We start from the raw sequence: 18,206 nt of genomic DNA, 5'->3' as shown, positions 1-18,206 counted from the left end.
GCCATCATTGCACTGCACACCGCTATGCAGTAATATACCCGCTTGAAGATGGATTTCCAGCCAACATGTCCACTTTAACGTTTGCCAAATGCAGTGTTGCCATGGAGACGGTATGGATTCAAGTCACCGAACCCAATGGGAAGAATTGATTAACACTTGTGTTTTATACTCCAGCATTAATTGTAACTGAGCTGGAAAAAGATGCGCCAAAATTATTGAGCAGCCCGTGTCTCTTAATAAATTGGCTGCATCTTTTGCTATCCGGTCAGAAGAAACTCAAATCTACGCTGGTGAATTTTTGCCAGTTTTTGGTGTAAAGTCCGGCCCCTCCCACTTTGGAGCAGTGCTGAAACTAATGCAAAAATTAGCAAGTTACGTCCCGATTGTGACACGTCCTATTCGCAGTTCTCTTTACCTCACAATTGTAGCACAGAGTTCCTAACCAATTCGTGATCGGCCTATTTTGTCTGAGTGACATCTGTGGACAAGGCCTTCCCCATGCAGTAAAATAACAAATGCGATATACTCATCCCCCCCACTCCAGCTGTGCCCCGTGCCGGTGCTCGGTCTTCTGCTCCGGTCTCTGCTGACAGCTGCAGTCCGGCCTGCTTTATGGGAGGTCACAGAGGCTGCAGCCAATAACAGAGCTCAGCGATCGAGCTGAGGCGGGACTGCAGCAGGAAGAGACTGGCAAGGAGGACTGAGCGCCGGCGCAGGACACAGCGGGAGCGAAGAGTATATATTTTACTGCATGGGGAAATGCTTGTCCACAGAGGTTACAACTCAGACAACCCATTCAATAACCAAGCAATTTCTATTCTTTCAAAAACCATGACTTTATTTTTTGATGACAGCTGTATTAAGGCTTGTTTTGTGCAGGAGGGGTTCGATTTTTCTTGAGTGCACCACTTTGGGGGGTATATATATATATATAATGTGCGGTTTAGCTTGTATTAAGAAATAAAGCGTTGTGCTTTATTAAGGACTAACTTTCACAGGGAAAGACACGCACGCACGCACGCACACACACCCCTTTACAGGTCTACACTTGCCTGATCCCCTTCGACAACTTCCCCTTTTTGGTTTTTAAGAACCATAACAAGCTGAGCCTGAAATGTTATGATGAGTACCGGCCCTTGCTCCATCATCTTTCCCATTGCGAGCTAGAAGAAAAAAAAAGTACACAAATGATAAAGGATGACACTGCTGTCTTATTCATTATTGGAAATGTCTGTGTAACAAGGAATTGTCATCGGATGGACTTACAAGTTTGTGCGTTGCGACGCAATAAAGAGACGGCCCCATAGGGAATCATGGGCGATTTAAAAATAAATAAATAAACATCACAGAACAATAGAGAAGGCTGCGATTTTTTTTCTCGCAACATCGCAAGAGTGAAAGCATGCCAGATGTGAAGGAAACCACTGAAAATCATTGGCTTCATAATTCTGCGTTTTCACTTCCTCTCGCATCGCCGCGTGAAATCACCCTTACTGCATGTGAATATATATTAAAAACAAAAAGGGGCGTCCTATGTGCCATCTATGGAAGCAGCAAACACAGTAGACTTTAGTCTAAGGGGGAACCATGATGTGCCGATTGGGAGATCCCTGGTAATGGGGTAGGGATCACTGTACAGTCACGCACACAGCTCTAGTGGCACACGTTAGGTTTCCCTTTAGCAATAATAGAAGTTACAATTACATTTTCTAAGACTTGGGAGAGACGAGGCAACAAGTCCCATGAGTAATCGGCATCAGTGACAGTCCGCATAAACTTACATCAATATTGTCAATGTCCAGAACCTTGGAATGAAAATGAAGCCCCATCGCTTTGGCTTGCTGAATGGGGTGAGCTAGCTGACTGTAAGTCTACAGAGACAAACAAAAAACAGGTCACGAAACTGTAGCAGGACACTGTGCAAACTCATTGATGCAATCCCACCATTATCAAAGAATACTGTATCACAAGTCTATGATAACGACAAACAAGATCATTTTACCAATTAACTGGAGAATTTAGTTTGCTTTTCAGGGAAGGTTTGAAATATAAGCCCCCCCCCCCCCGAAAATAAGCCCTAGCTAGGCTACATGTTAAAAAAACAAAGAAGAAAAAAAAAAAAACAATACTCACCTACAGCCAGCGATCCGGTCCTCGCCGCTGATGCAGGCTGCCACGTCCTCCTTCAAGCCGACAGAGCAGTTTCTTCCTGGGAGTGGGGCTTGAATACCCCGCCTCTGGGAAGCAAATGCTCTGATTGGTAAATCGATTGCCGCACCAGCCAATTAGAGCCGGTGCTCGAATTAACTAATCACAGCCATTCAATGACATCATTGAATAGCTGTGATTGGTTAATCCAGCACCGCCATTCTGACACCTATGAGCCTTTGTAATCTTGGCTTGGTGCAGAAAAACAAAGTGTTCCTCAAAATGTTGATAATTAATGTTCAATTTGTACGTCTCCTAAGTGGTTAAAAAAAAAACACAGCAACGTTTTCAAATGTGCGTCCGGATTAAAGTAAACAGATGGAAATATATATCTTAGCAAAAACGTGTACAGTATGTTTGCACATATGAGATATTACAGTTGAACCTGTGAAAAAAAATTACATTTTTTCCAAAATGTTCCCAATTTTGGCACTTTTAATATTTACTAATTCAATGGGTCTATTTTTACCACCTAAATGAAGTACAATAGGTGGTGGAAAACAATGTCAGAATCAGTTGGATATGCAAAACCTTTACGGAGTTATTCTATGTTTAAAGGGGTTGTCTCATGAAATCAAGTGGGTCTATACACTTCTGTATGGCCATATTAATGCACTTTGTAATGTACATTGTGCATTAATTATGAGCCATACAGAAGTTATTCACTTACCTGCTCCGTTGCTAGCGTCCCCGTCGCCATGGATCTGTCTAAATTCGCCGTCTTCTGGCGATTTTAGACGCTCTTGCGCTGTGCGGTCTTCTCCGTGGTGAATGGGGCCGCTCGTGCCGGAGAGCTGCTCCTCGTAGCACCGCCCCGTCACGTGTGCCGATTCCAGCCTCCTGATTGGCTGGAATCGGCAATGGACCGCACAGAGCCCACGGTGCACCATGGGAGAAGACCCGTGGTGCATCGTGGGTGAAGATCCCGGCAGCCATCTTGGTAAGGTAAGTAAGAAGTCGCCGCAGCGCGGGGATTCGGGTAAGTACTAAACGTTTTGTTTTTTTTAACCCATCCCTTGTGTTTGTCTCGCGCCGACCGGGGGGCCTATTGAATTTTAAAAAAAAACGTTTCGGCGTGAGACAACCCCTTTAAGTGACATGGCTGATTTTCAAAATTCGGCTCCGTCACAAAGGCTCAAACAGGCTTGGTCACTAAGGGGTTAAGCTGCGAGTTTACAAACAAGTTGATATTTTAGTTTCTATATGCAAGTGCCGACTCACCGCTTCATAGCACCAGTCCTTGAGGACATCGAGATCACCTCTTACAATTGCCTAAAGAGAAAGAATATTCTTAAAAAACACAACTCAGAGATTACTCTGTATATCATTTCTCTCAAAGAAACTTTCAAAAACATCACTAAAGTTTCTAATCTTTGAATGTTCTGGACAATACGGATCTGTTTGGTGTCTGATGCTACATTGTCTAGAGGTTAACATATGAAAGAGGAGCAGATGCCAAGCTCAGCGATACCCAAGGATACTGTGAAAACTCATGCCAAGTGACTGACAACTTCACACATTTGAGGGTTTTTACATGAACAGCTATCAAACACAGCCACGGGTTCTCAAAAGGAGTCCTGGCAGCATTTCAGGAGCTTTTTACATAATACTGCATGATACCACAGATGAGTACATCCAAGTTCAGCATCATCTTCTATATCCTATGCGGTCCTCAGGGTGGCCGGAGACCTGAGGACACTTAGCCATTTTCAGAACAATCAATTTTTTCTACACTTTCTAGACTCGTTTTTTTCCTCATACTAAACACTATAAACATTTAAGTCTTTTTACACCTTTTCAATAATATCCAACATCAGAAAGAAGGAACACAAGTTACCTCCAGTATGTTGGGGATTATATCCTTCTCACACATTTTCAGAAACGCATCCTTATCGAAATTTGGATCCACCTTCACAATTTCTGTTAGAACCTCTGACATCTCAGTTTTAGAAAACACTCCCCCTAAAAGCAAAAATGGTTATACAGCAGTTTATTTGTAACTGTTCCAATTACATCTCTGGGGAGTGGTAGCTGGAAAAGAAGCAAAAACATACATATAAAACCAGTGCCAGGAAAACAAGAGCAAGGCTGGGTGTCCACGGGTGATTTGTCATAGCGTGATCCACGGCGGTAGATCACACACGGAGCTCGCATGACACACTAGGTGCCATAACTATGGAAAGCACAACCCAATGCACACGAGCGGGTGGAATGGGGGGGGGGGGTTAAAAAACGCTTGAAAATTTGGCAAAAATTTGGAAAAAAGAATCGTGGCATGCTGCAATTCTCCGCGATGAACCCATCATTAGGTTAATCATGGAAAATCGCGGTGACATTAGTGCTCCCCTGTGGCGGAATATTGCTCGTGATATTCCATTCTGCCCGTGGACACTCAGCCTAAGTGGAGAACCAACAGTGAACCCTAGAAGCGTTCCACAGAAGAGGAGTGTGGCAGAGGATCTATGGATCCGGCAACTCAAGGACAGGAAAAGAAAAATCATGAGCAGGAAGCTCAGTATATCAAAGGCAGAGGGCCTATTATGCTTTAAAGAGGGAATATCCTACAACAGAATAGGTGGCTACTGCTGCATCTTGTCACTAGGGGTGGAGACATGGGTTGGCCGGGTACAGTAATAGGGAAGGTCCAGGCTGACAGCTGTACTCGCCCCTCTGGCATGTACATTCCCCGCCGGACTACAATCTCCGCTCCTAGCGCCTGGTGTTTCACAGTTCCCGGCTGCGGAATCCGATCTCTGCTCCTGGCGACCCTGTCACTCTTCCCCCATGCTGGGGTTCCATCTCCACTCCTGTGACTTTCCCTGCCGGTCTCCCATTATTCCCTTGCTGGCTGCAACTCTCCCCTCTCCCCTGTTGCCTCCGGTGCTGTGACTCTCCCTGGCGGCCTTCCATGTGTGCTGCAATCTGTAATGCCATCCTCTGTCCCCGCTAAAGCCAGTCCCCCTCTTACATGGCTGCATGGATGGAGGCGCCGGCCGCTGCTCTTCTGCCTCCTCATAATGCCGTTGGTCAGGACCCTGCTGTGCTGCACACTCAGTTTGGATAGAGTTTGTAGTGGAGCTGAGATGGCAGCCCGATGCGCCCACAATGACCGCAACGCTAGCAACAACCGGGCTAGCAGCGGCCAAAGGAGCCCCACGGGGAGAAAAAGCTGACAGTGCCGTTAGCAAGCACGCCGCTTGCAGCAGAGAAAGGAGGGCATTGGGGAGCTTACATGTCAGATGGACGACAGCGGAGAAAGCGGCCAGCCGAGACAGGAGCCCAGCCAATCAGCAGCTGTGGATGTACCCTATACCTCCCCCAGGACAATCCCAGGTCTCTACTCATTTTTTGGTAAAAGAGGATTGACCGCTGTGGGTCCAACCATTGGTACCCCAGGGATCCCAAGAACAGCACACCCAGAGTCTGCCGGGTGACTAGAGTGTCAAACACATACATGACCACTTCTCCATTCATGGTCTATGGACGTAGTCGAGTAATGCACTCTGGTATCTCCTTAAGACCCATAGTAGTAAATACAGCGGTGGTCACACATGTGCACTGCCCCTCTTTTCACCCAGCAGACCTGGTATGCGCTGCTCATGTAATTGCAGGGGTTGCAGTGTTCACACTGCCAGAGATCAATCATGTATCACCTATCCTCTGTAAACCATTTTCATGGGATAACTCCTTTATCCTCAGATAGGATTTCTTTGGTTCCTCAATTCCTCTAGATTGTCTAACTTTGTAGCCAAGTGCAGGCGATGTAGTAAACCGAACCCGTGAACACAGACATGAGTGCATAGTCCGCTATAAACTAGGTGCCAGGCGGTGCATTCCTAGTGCCCAGTCCTCCAGAAGAGAACTCAGGCCTTCACACCATTTCTGCCTTAGTCGTCATGTTCTTCTGATTCGGAGGCAGTTTTCGACATTTTAGTATCTACATTCACTATTGTGCTGTGATTAGAATTAACTCCTAATTCTGGACTTATGAATTTTTTTTTTCTTTAGTCGCTTTTAACTTATTCTTTTTTTTTTTTTAAACTTATTTTTATTAGCATTTTCAATGGTTTGGGATTCCAATCTCCGTTCTATCCCAATTTTTTTCATTTTTAATAGATGTTTTAGCTGGTGTATCGCCTCTTCTATCCCTGGGGATTTGGCTTGTAGCCAGTTATTTAGAAGGCACCTTTTACTAATTAGAAGTATGGTATGGGTCATTGTGGTTTTTCTAGCCTGTTCTGGCAGTTGGTGGAGTACGAATGTCTGTGGTGATAGCTGCAGGAATTGGCCTCCAATGTCTTGTATTATTTTTTGGGTCCCCACCCAAAATGATTTGATTTTAGGGCAGTGCCAAATGCCGTGTAAAAAATCTGAGTTGGGTAATGCCCATCTTGGGCATGCTTGTAGTCTTGCTGGACCATTTGGGTTCTGAGGTATGCTGAACCCATAAATCGCTCTGTGGATTATCCTAAAATATGTCTCCCGCCATCTTTCGTTTGATACCGCCCTTCTCACAGAGTTCCAGCTCTTGATGATACCCTCAGATATCTCTGGATCCTGTAGGTCACTTATCCATCTTTTAAACAAGTTCGAGCCATTCTCGTTCACCCATGCTTCCCTGAACTTTGTATATAATACTGAAATGGATTGTTTATAGGTACCGTTTTGGATTAGGATATCTATAGGGTTGAGTATTGCCTCTTTTGAAATGTCAGTTAGCCTATTCCGTAGGAAGTTTCTCATTTGTGCATATGGGAGAAAATGAGTTGTAGGTAGGTTCTATTTTTCACCCAATTCCTTGAAGCTCATATATCTAGGAGTTTCTGGGTGTATAAGATGTTGGACTTTTAAAATGCCCCTCTGCTGCCAAACATTAAACATTTTGTTTTCTCGCCCTTCTTTGAATTCAGGATGGTTCCATAGGTCCATATGTTTGGATATTTTGAATGGTAAGGCGTACGTCTTACGGGCTATCTTCCATGCTGCTATGGTATCTCTAGCCATGATCGAATGTTTACTCTCTTTAGGAAGGTTGGAGAAGCTTGTATGCAGGAGGGCATTTAGGCTCCATGGGCTGAGTAGTTCTGTCTCCAGATCGACATTCGAGAAATTATTAGATCAACTTGTTCCTTAAGTCATTTAATGGATTTACTTCATTTCATGCCATCTTGTGTCCTTTTCTCTCTTTGTGTCCTATCAGTATTAGACACATGTGTCACCCCAAATTATTACTAGGCTCTGGTGCCCAAACTCATGATGGAACTTGATGTACCCCATTATAAATCAATGGAATCTGTTGTGCCTCACGGTTTAGGCTTTTTATCATTATCTCATCATTAAGCTTTTGCTTAACTCAGCCTCGGGTGACAAGGACCGCAGGTTACAAGATTTTCGACACACAATGATTTTTCCCAGGCCAACGTAAATTGCATTATTGTATGTTGAATCTGGTTTCAGACGGTTGGGATTTGCGGCACGATTGACTGGAAGATCCTGCCGATAAGCAAGGACATTCCCTGGTCATACAGCTGCAGTACTGAAGTGCATGCACTGATAGGCTGAGCCCGGATGAGCCGCTCCAGCTGTGATACGCTGTATACCGGACAGCACATGGAAGAAGCTCCTGTCCTCTACAGCTTCCAGCAGCTCTAGCTGACCTTCATATGCCATGAGCTACATTTTCTGTATTAGATATCTGCTTAAATCTCTTTAATCTGCTTTTAGTTTTTTTTCTTTTTTTGCTAGGGTTTTTTTTGTTGGGGTGGGGGGGGAGGTGAGGGAGCAACATTTTGGATCTTCAGAAACAATTACTAGTTTTCCATAGTTATAGTCTCAAATTACAATATTTTCAACTTAAATATTCTTTTCAACAAATGAATATGGTAACTTGAGGAAGCGCTGCAAATCATACTTAACCAGGCACAGAGTATACATGTATACAAAATGACAGATAACATAAAAACACAGCACCAATAGAGAATACAAAGATGGTATATCATATATTTGTAATAGTTCTGGGGCTTACTAGGCCAGCTATTAAATACCAACTAGAAATAACAAAAAAAGAGAAACCCGTTTCCTTTCTAATGCCTCAGGGTAAAAGTCCTGGCAACAGTTAAAGGGGTTTTCCGGGACTTGACCATTGATGACCTATCCTCAGTAGTTAATAAGAAGGGGGTCCACACTTGGGACATTGGCGATCAGTTGTCATCGGGCCAGTTATCAGTACAGATGGAGCCAGGAGCTGATGGCATTAGCCATATTGCAGTGGCCCAAGTTGGTATTGCAGGCACAGCTCCCATTAAAGCCAAGTCAAGTCATCAGGCAATTCCTGAAAAAACACAACTTTTTTTTTCTTTTTAAAAGAGCCCCTTCTTCAGGGATGAAAGCAATCCTGGAAAACAGACAGGACACGGATAGAGGGCGATAACGGGAAGGTGCAGCCTGCAAGTCTGACCCGCAGCTCAACATTTTACATCTAAAACAGGGACAGCATGGGACTACCATATATGAAATACTGCTGCAGAAGCACCGCCATACTGCCAACACAGATCCACCAGAGGGGAAGACCCTGTGAGGAGGGAAACTGATATAATGGATGGAGGATTGTAGACTTCTGTCTTCAACAAAACAAGCTGTAGACAAAGTATGGGTGCCGAGGCTGTTCTCCGAAAACCCTGATGAATGTCAATTGAGGGGAAGAGGAATACAGAAAAAAAACCCCACAACCAACCACATGTAAAAGGTGGAAATGAATCCAAAGGAGGAGCCAACTGCTTCTTTACAGGGAATGAACCTATTTAGACCCCCGTAGGAGACCGACGGACTTGAGTAGTTTGTAATCGTAGCACTTGAAGCCTAAATAAAAAACTCTCCATTTAAAAAACGGGCGAGCTAGCGTCATTTACCCAAACACAGAAAATGTTAAATAGCTTACCAAAAAGGTCACTGATTTTGTCTGTGATTGTGCGCGATGCTCTGATGAGTGCGTTATCACTTTCATCATATTTCATCTTCATTTCAAAAAATCCTATGTGGAAACAATATAGGATGCGTTTATATAAATTACAAAATCTTGAGTCAAACTATGCTTCACTGCTGCCTGCAGACACTCATTATTGTACCGCTCTCCATTATGCTTCACTGCTGCCTGCAGACACTCATTATTGTACCGCTCTCTACCATGCTTCACTGCTGCCTGCAGACACTCATTATTGTACCGCTCTCCCCCATGCTTCACTGCTGCCTGCAGACACTCATTATTGTACCGCTCTCTACCATGCTTCACTGCTGCCTGCAGACATTCATTATTGTACCGCTCTCTGCCATGCTTCACTGCTGCCTGCAGACATTCATTATTGTACCGCTCTCTGCCATGCTTCACTGCTGCCTGCAGACATTCATTATTGTACCCCTCTCCATTATGCTTCATTGCTGCCTGCAGACACTCATTGTACCTCTCTCCTCCATGCTTCACAGTTGCCTGCAGAAACTCATTATTGTACAGCTCTCCCTCATGCTTCACTGCTGCCTGCAGACACTCATTATTGTACCGCTCTCCCCTATGCTTCACTGCTGCCTGCAGACACTCATTATTGTACCGCTCTCCCCCATGCTCCACTGCTGCCTGCAGACACTCATTATTGTACCGCTCTCCCCCATGCTTCACTGCTGCCTGCAGACACTCATTATTGTACCGCTCTCCCCCATGCTTCACTGCTGCCTGCAGACACTCATTATTGTACCGCTCTCTGCCATGCTTCACTGCTGCCTGCAGACATTCATTATTGTACTGCTCTCTGCCATGATTCACTGCTTCCTGCAGACATTCATTATTGTACCCCTCTCCATTATGCTTCATTGCTGCCTGCAGACACTCATTGTACCTCTCTTTTCCATGCTTCACAGTTGCCTGCAGAAACTCATTATTGTACCGCTCTCCCCCATGCTTCACTGCTGCCTGCAGACACTCATTATTGTACCGCTCTCCCCCATGCTTCACTGCTGCCTGCAGACACTCATTATTGTACCGCTCTCCCCCATGCTTCACTGCTGCCTGCGGACACTCATTATTGTTCCGCTCTCCCCCATGTTTCACTGCTGCCTGCAAACACTCCTTAATGTACTGCTCTCCACCATGCTTCACTGCCGCCTATAGACACTCATTATTGTATAGCTCTCCAGGCCTTTGGCAAACAAACCGCCTTATGTTACAACCAGATATTTTAAATGTTGACTCATCAGTCCAGAGCATCTGCTGCCATATTTCTGCACCCCAGTTACTACGTCTTTGTGCATAGTTGAATCGCTTGGCCTTGTTTCTATGTCGAAGGAATGGCTTTTTAGCTGCAACTCTTCCATGAAAACCATTTCTGGCCAGACTTCTTCGAACAGCAAGTGTGTACCTGGATCCCACTGGATTCTCCAAGGTCTGAGCTGTAGGAACTGCTAAACATCTGTCAACTTAGAAGGGAAGCAAGTATGATGTGCATTTCATATGCTGCACTAAGCTTCCTTGGCCGACTGCTAAGTCCTCAATGTTGCCCGATTGTGTGTGCTTCTTCAAAAGAACATCTGGAAACCCCAGTCAGCTTTCTTTGCCTAGGAGAGACCCTTGCTGATGCAGTAGAACTTGTTTCTAGTTCCTGGGCTTAGTCTTTTCATGGTGTATGACCTGCAACATTAAACGGTCTTCCACAACCTCACCTTTGTAGCAGTTTGGCTGTTCTTCACCCAGTTTTAAGCCTCCTACACAGCGATTGTTTCAGTTAATGACTGTACTTCAACCTACATAATTGGATCATCCACCTGACTATAAGCCTACGAAATCCCTGACATAGTGCAAGTGTACCTAGAGGAATTGATGAAGCTTTAAAGACAAATGGCGGTCACACAAAATATAGATGTGATTTACATTTTACTTGTTCATTCTGTACCGGTATTCCTGAAAGCATTCTTACTTTGCAGCACTTCTTCCAAACTTGCCTAAAATCTTTGCAGAGTAATATATAGGTGACACATCTCTTTATACGCAAGCATAAGGCCGCCTGCACACGGGCGGAAATCCCGCGACGGGATTTGCCGCGGGATTTCCGCCACTGAAAGTCTGCATAGGAGTGCATTACAATACGCACTCCTATGCAGCCGGCCGCGCGAAATCTCGCGCGGCAAACAAACCGCGGCATGTCCTATTTTTGTGTGGGGCCGCCGGGCGCGGGTGAGTGCGCACTCGTCTCTGCAGGTGCTCGGGTCCCGCGGCGAGAATTCTCGCTGCCGGATCTGACCCGCTCGTCTGCAGGCGGCCTAAAAGTCACCCACTAAAAATCTTTAGTTTAGTGGGCGACTAAATTTTTCAGACTGCAACATGCACAGCTAGCTTGTATGTCTGGCCTGACAGATCGGCCATGGAGGACAACATGGCAAGATTTGGGACACCTCACAAGCGAAAAAGTGCGTGATTTTTGCAATAACTGCAGCCAAAAAAACAAAACAAAACACAAACTTGACCACAGCATATGCCTGGATCCTGAAGAGCTGTGGATGTGACAGCGACGTGTTCCTACGCTGACCAACACGAGACAGTTGTGGCCACAGATGGGCATCTCTGGTTAACTAATACATGAGACATGTTCAAAGACTCTCTACGATTTGAAAGTGAAGCATTAAATTAAAGGGCGGCTCGGTAGTTACAAGTTTTAGGGCAGAGATAGTTTTCTTACAAGGCCAGCAACCTGGACAGGAAGCACCAGTGACGACTTCCTCCCACCGTCTTACTGGATCTAAGAAGAAGCAGTATCACTGCCAGAGCGGTGCTGCAACATCCAGCAAGTTTGAGGCGCCGTTTATGAATAAAGCGCTTCCCACAGGGTACTTACTGTTAAACACTACATTATTATCCTTAAAATCCTTCCATTGCTGATGCCATTTAGAGTCTTTATGCAGAACGACACCCATCGACTCCCTGAAATATGAAAATAGATTCAATTAGCACAACCTGAAAATGAAGGAAAAGACCAACTTCAAATTTTGGAAAAACAAAGTGTAATATACAAAAGGCAGCATTGTCAAAAGTAGGATGCATAAACCAATGTCCCCTATAGTGACCCTAGAAACAATGCAAACACCCATTCCCATGAACAAGCCAGCAGTGTGCCCACAGACACCGTATACAGGTATACAGTAGCTGCAGGGTATTCCTCCATAGACACATGCTACAAGGCTACTACATGTCACTGCTGTTGGGACAGTTCCCAGCTTCCCATTCGCACATGTGGGCTGCAGATCTCCCAATGGACGATAGAAGCGCCGTGCCCTGGTGATACATTGTCCATCAGGACGACAGATTAAAGGTCTTTGGTGGGTTATTTACTTGCTTTGGGCTTCCCTAGCTTGAAGAACTTCAGGAACCGCTGAGCTAAAACGGTCCTGTTATTGACCTGTCCAGGCCAAGCGGGTCATGTTAGGAATATTTAAATGAATTGTACTAATAGGACGTTTGCTTTAATTTCATCATGCTTCCCTGATTTGCGTACGGTGCAGTGGAGTCCGGCTTCATGTTAAAAGTTGGTGATGGATATTATCTCCACTCGGCTTGTATGTTGAACCCCTTAAGGAAGCGGACATTTTTTGTTTTTTCCTCCCCCATCTCACAGGTTGAGGGGACGGAGGGGGCTCAGGAGCCAACCACACTCCAACACCATCTGTGTTAAACAGCTGACACCCATCCGTCGGGGAGCAGAAAATAGGGATTCCAGAGGCCGAGCAGTTATGTCTCTGGATAGAAATGGAAAGCGCCGGACGGAACCCATTGACTATAATGGAGTCCGTCCGCTTTCGTCCAGCTAGCTCATTTGGACGTAAGGAAAAGTGCTGCACGCCGTGTTTTTTCAGCCGCATCCGGCTGGAGGTTCTGACGCAGATATGAAACCACCTGAACACTGACAAGTCCAATGAGTGCAATAAGAGGATTGCATGAGCAATTACATATATGATTGACCAGCTCAATCTAGCAGCATTTTATTATAAAAACCCTTCGCTTTTGAGACAGTTTCAAACTTTTGACAAAGGCAAAAAAATATAAGCCTAAAATGTTCCGAAAGTAGAAAGCGTGCGCAGCTGGAGAAGGACCCCCCCTCCCACACACCCTTTACACTTTTTGCATTAAAGCATAACCTTTTGTAACAAAAACACTGAGAAATTCATGTTGGATCTCATGTCTGCACAGCACACAGACGGCAGAGAGGAGTCCACGTGCCGACCTCCACGGATCACAGGGGGCCGGGCAAGGAATTCATCCCCAGACGCAGCTTATGGTTATCATAAGTCTTACACATATGCCAAAATGGAACTAATTAAAAATACAACTTCTAAAACATACTTATATCAACAGGGTTCTGGCTCTCAAAATGCAGTAGCACAAAAATAAGAAAGTTTTTACCCCGGGCCTGCAGGGGTTAACATTTCTGATTGAAGTTTAACAAAAACTGAAAGAGAAGCCCCATTGCTTCAGGCAGTAGTTCTTGACATCCCTCCTTGAAGACGTTACACTCCAGCAGGCTTGCTGAGGCCTCCGCGGACCCGCAGGACGTTACTCACTCGTTCGGCTCAAATATCTTCTCTTCACTCATTTTCTCTCCTGAAAATTCACTCCTCTTGCGCAGCCGGGATGGCGGCCGGTACGGGCCGGTCTGGGCCAAGATACTCTCATCAATCTCCTTCTTCACAGTTTCTACACCCTATAAAGAGAGAAACCAGACTAGGACATGGTGGAAAGCAGGACGACCACAAGTTAGATTGTACACGGCGACGATGCGGGCTGCAAACAGAGGGAACGCGGCAATAGACTGATATAGATGGGGCAAGTTACAAATCACACAAGGAAGTCCAGGCCGAGTCCAAACAAAGCAGAGAACACAAGATTTAATTTTCATTTTTCTTCCAAGCTTTCAAAGAATATTAAATGGTGGCAGTGAAAAACACAAACTGTCTTGCAGACAAAAGTAACAATAAAGTAAGAAGAGAAAAAGATTTTCTTTGCAAATTTTGGCATTGTGTATTTTTTTCTGTTCATCATGTGCAAGAACAATTAACATTTATTGTTTAATATGCTAATAGCTCAGACTCCCACAGACACACGGGTTCCCAAATGTTTGTTTTTTTTTCTAAATGTTAAAAATAGGAAAGTGGAGTTTCTTTAAACTTAAAGGGGTTGTCCCGCGCCGAAACGGGTTTTTTTTTTTTTCAACCCCCCCCCCCGTTCGGCGCGAGACAACCCCGATGCAGGGAGGTAAAGAAAGCTCACCGGAGCGCTTACCTGAATCCCCGCGCTCCGGTGACTTCTCTACTCACCGCTGAAGATGGCCTCTTCCTCCGTGGACCGCAGCTCTTCTGTGCGGTCCACTGCCGATTCCAGCCTCCTGATTGGCTGGAATCGGCACGTGACGGGGCGGAGCTACACGGAGCCCCTCTCTGGCACGAGCGGCTCCATAGAAGAAAGCTGAAGACCCGGACTGCGCAAGCGCGGCTAATTTGGCCATCGGAGGGCGAAAATTAGTCGGCACCATGGAGACGAGGACGCCAGCAACGGAGCAGGTAAGTATAAAACTTTTTATAACTTCTGCATGGCTCATAATTAATGCACAATGTACATTACAAAGTGCATTATTATGGCCATGCAGAAGTGTACAGACCCACTTGCTGCCTCGGGACAACCCCTTTAATATTTTAGAAATGATTTAATCATCTGATCACGTATACAATACACTGCAACACCTGAGTATTACAGTATAGTGCATTGATGCAGGCCACAGGCACATTGTGATAGACAGAACTACGTAAATGGTAGCCCTGGGGGTCTTCACAAGGCTCCATGCTGCCATGACACTGGAACAGCACCCTACAATATCATTGCTGGGGTCCGTTCAGGAGCTCTCTCCCTTTGTTGGACCATTTAAATGATGTTGGCAGATTTGACAGTGGCATCTAAAAGGTTAACAGCTGCACTGGAATAATCCCTGATCGCTACCACTATGGCCCGGGGTCAGCTGTCACAGGCATACTCCACACAAAGCTTGCATACGTATAGTAGAGATGAGCGAGCATACTCGCTAAGGCTAACTACTCGAGCGAGTAGTTTCGGCTGCCGGCGCGGGTGAGCGGTGAGTTGCGGGAGTGAGCAGGGCACAGCAGGGGGGAGAGAGTGAGAGAGAGATCTCCCCGCCGGCAGCTGAATCTTTAGAGACGAGCGGGCAGGTACTCGAATAAGGCACTACTCGCTCAAGTAGTTTGCCCTAGCAAGTATGCTCGCTTATCTTTTGAGAAAAAGGGGTTACACAAAACAAAATAAGTGCACCAGCTGGGACCTGTGAGTCTTGCAAACTTTTAGCATTCTAGCTCTCAGTTTTTCACCACGTGAAGCTCCTCCCACAACTTGCGTTGGCTATTTTGGAACTTTATGATGCTACTAGGTGAAGAGGCTCTGAAAGCAGCTCCATGGATTACTATCTGGTGACTTTTCTGTCCCGTCCATTACAGGCAACATACAAGCTGATGGTTTCTTTGATCCTCTAGATCAGTGGTTCTTAACGTGGGCGTTATTGCCCCCTGGGGGCGTTTTTTCCTTCTCAAGGAGGCAGTGGAACGAAAAGTGGGGCATTCTGTGTTTGCGTTGTTGATTTTTTTTCGTCTAGTAACTACATTTTTTTCAAAACTAGTAATGATACCTCGATTTTCGACGATAATCTGTCCGAAAACAAAATCGGTGAAATCCAAAACCGAGGCAATTATTTCCACATGAATCCCTTCCCTGTGATGGGAGTTCTGTGCAGCCTGCGCGCCTCCATCATATTATGAATGACTTTTATAACTCCATGACTCCGCTGCAGATCAATCACACTTCATATCACTGGATAACCTACAGCACAACCTAACCCGCTGTATTCCATAATGCCGCTGATTGGCTGGAACCGCTTCAGACTTTCACTTGTGTGGGTCTCTGGGAGTTGTAGTCCTAGTGGACGCCAAGTGTCTTTTCAGAACACGGATATAAACTACAACTCCCCGAGACCCACACAATTGAACGTCCCAGCCAATCAACGGCATTATGGAATACAGCAGGTTAGGTTGTTCTTTAGGTTATCCAGTGTGATTGATCTGTAGCGGAGTCGTGGAGTTATAAAAGTCATACATCATTATATGATAGAGCGACATAAGCAGTGCATTCTTGAAACATACTTTATAAAAATGGCCGAGAAGAAGAAATACCATCAATATTTAAATGAATACTTGAAATACGGATTAATCCCTTTTTCTACAAACGGACAGCTTCCCTTGTGCCTCATTTGTGAAAAGGCATTTTCGAATGACGCTATGAAGCCTTCAAAACTGAGTGATTAAATGCATTCAGAGAGAGTGGGTAAGCCTATTTCATTTTTCCAAGGTTTAAAGTCACAGTTGGAGAGCCGCAGCACTGTAGGCAAGCTATTTGGAAAATCTGCTCTCAATGCTGACAAAGACCTCCGTGCTTCCTATAAAGTCTCTTTATTAATAGCGCAATGTGGCAAATCACATACTATTGGGGAAACACTTGTGTTACCCGCAGTTAAAGAGATTGTCAGTACTATGCTGGGGCCTGACCCGTGTGCCATGGTGAAATAGATTCTTTTAAATAATGACACCGTTTCAAGAAGAATTGACAAGATGGCTGCTGATGTGGAAGAAACGCTTTTGAATGTGTTAAAGAACACAAAATATGTAATGCAAATTGACGAGTCAACGGTTAGAGACAATGAAGAACTGCTGCTAGCTTACATTCGTTTCATTAATCATAATGAAGAGGTAGTGGAGGAACTGTTGTTTACCAGAAATTTAACCACCGACATGAAAGGCTTCTCTACATGCAAAAGAGGGGAAGAATTTTTCCAAGAAAAAAACATCTGTTTAACAAATGTACTTGCTTGTGCAACCGACAGAGCTGCATCCATGATTGGTCAATATAGCGAATTTCTAGCCCATTTAAAATCTGCTATACCTGGCATAATGCCCGTCCACTGTGTGATCCATCGGCAGCACCTTGCTAAACATTTATGTGAGCGATTGCACGATTCTCTGCGCTCTGTAATTAATGCTGTTAACGAGATAAAAGCGCACTCTTTGAATGAACATCTTTTCCATAAGCTCTGTCAAAACCATGATGAAGAATTTGAACGTCCACTCCTACACATCGAAGAGGAAAGTGCTTACGACACGTCTACAAAGTTTTTGACACAGTAGTCGAGTTTCTTCAGCCGTTTGACCCAAGCCTTTGTGATGCAATCGAACTACATCTTGACGTTGCCTACCTCGCAGACATATTTGACAAACTCAACGAGGCCAACACAAAGCTACAAGGAGACAAAATGAATTCCATTAAGGCTAAAGCTATAATCTCTTCCTTCATTGCCAAACTGGACCTTCATACCAATAACCTGAGTTGACATGAGCTCTGTCAGTTTACGAGTCTTCAAGACATTGCACACGAAGACAGAGATAAACTTCAAGATGCAGACTTAAACGATTTTTTTGCTCACACCTCAAACAAGCAAAAGAAGAAATGCAAACTAGGCTTCATGATCTATGTACCCTTGAAATACCAACGTGGGTACTCAATCCGTTTTCAGCACAATTTCATCCCAGATTACAAGAGCAGTTGATCGACTTGATACACGATAGTGAAGCCCAAGCACCTTTCCAACAATGTGGCTATGGATGTTTTTGGGTGAAAGTGAAGCATTCCTATCCTATCCTGTGGCAGGAAGTTAGGCTACTTGTGTTAGCTTTTCCATCTACGTACTAAGTGGAGAGGAGCTTCAGCGCGGTTCAGCAGCTCCTGACAAAAGCGAGAAACAAATTTCAGATATGTGCAAGGGGCAACTTGAGACTCTGCAGTTGATGAAGATAGAACTAGATATCACGAAATTAGCATCCGCTCATCAGGCCGAAGGCAGCCATTAATTACACAG

General features: G+C 45.0%; 1 protein-coding gene across 1 annotated transcript in view; it reads right to left on the bottom strand.

Annotated features, from left to right (window-relative positions):
* TIMM44 (translocase of inner mitochondrial membrane 44) overlaps positions 1–18,206 on the bottom strand; it is a 42,693-nt gene that overhangs the window by 2,919 nt on the left and 21,568 nt on the right. Inside the window, exons 6-12 of the mRNA XM_066574455.1 lie at positions 13,804–13,943; positions 12,084–12,169; positions 9,146–9,238; positions 4,046–4,170; positions 3,430–3,480; positions 1,782–1,871; positions 1,053–1,163 (exon numbers count right to left, since the gene is read on the bottom strand). Of these exons, the coding sequence (XP_066430552.1) occupies positions 1,053–1,163; positions 1,782–1,871; positions 3,430–3,480; positions 4,046–4,170; positions 9,146–9,238; positions 12,084–12,169; positions 13,804–13,943 (696 nt within the window). The remainder of the gene's footprint in view (positions 1–1,052; positions 1,164–1,781; positions 1,872–3,429; positions 3,481–4,045; positions 4,171–9,145; positions 9,239–12,083; positions 12,170–13,803; positions 13,944–18,206) is intronic.

Source organism: Eleutherodactylus coqui, chromosome 7, assembly GCF_035609145.1.
Source record: "Eleutherodactylus coqui strain aEleCoq1 chromosome 7, aEleCoq1.hap1, whole genome shotgun sequence".
In the NCBI taxonomy this organism is placed as follows: domain Eukaryota; kingdom Metazoa; phylum Chordata; class Amphibia; order Anura; family Eleutherodactylidae; genus Eleutherodactylus; species Eleutherodactylus coqui.
The sequence above is the reverse complement of the archived record's forward strand: the minus strand, read 5'-3'. Positions and strand labels throughout refer to the sequence as shown.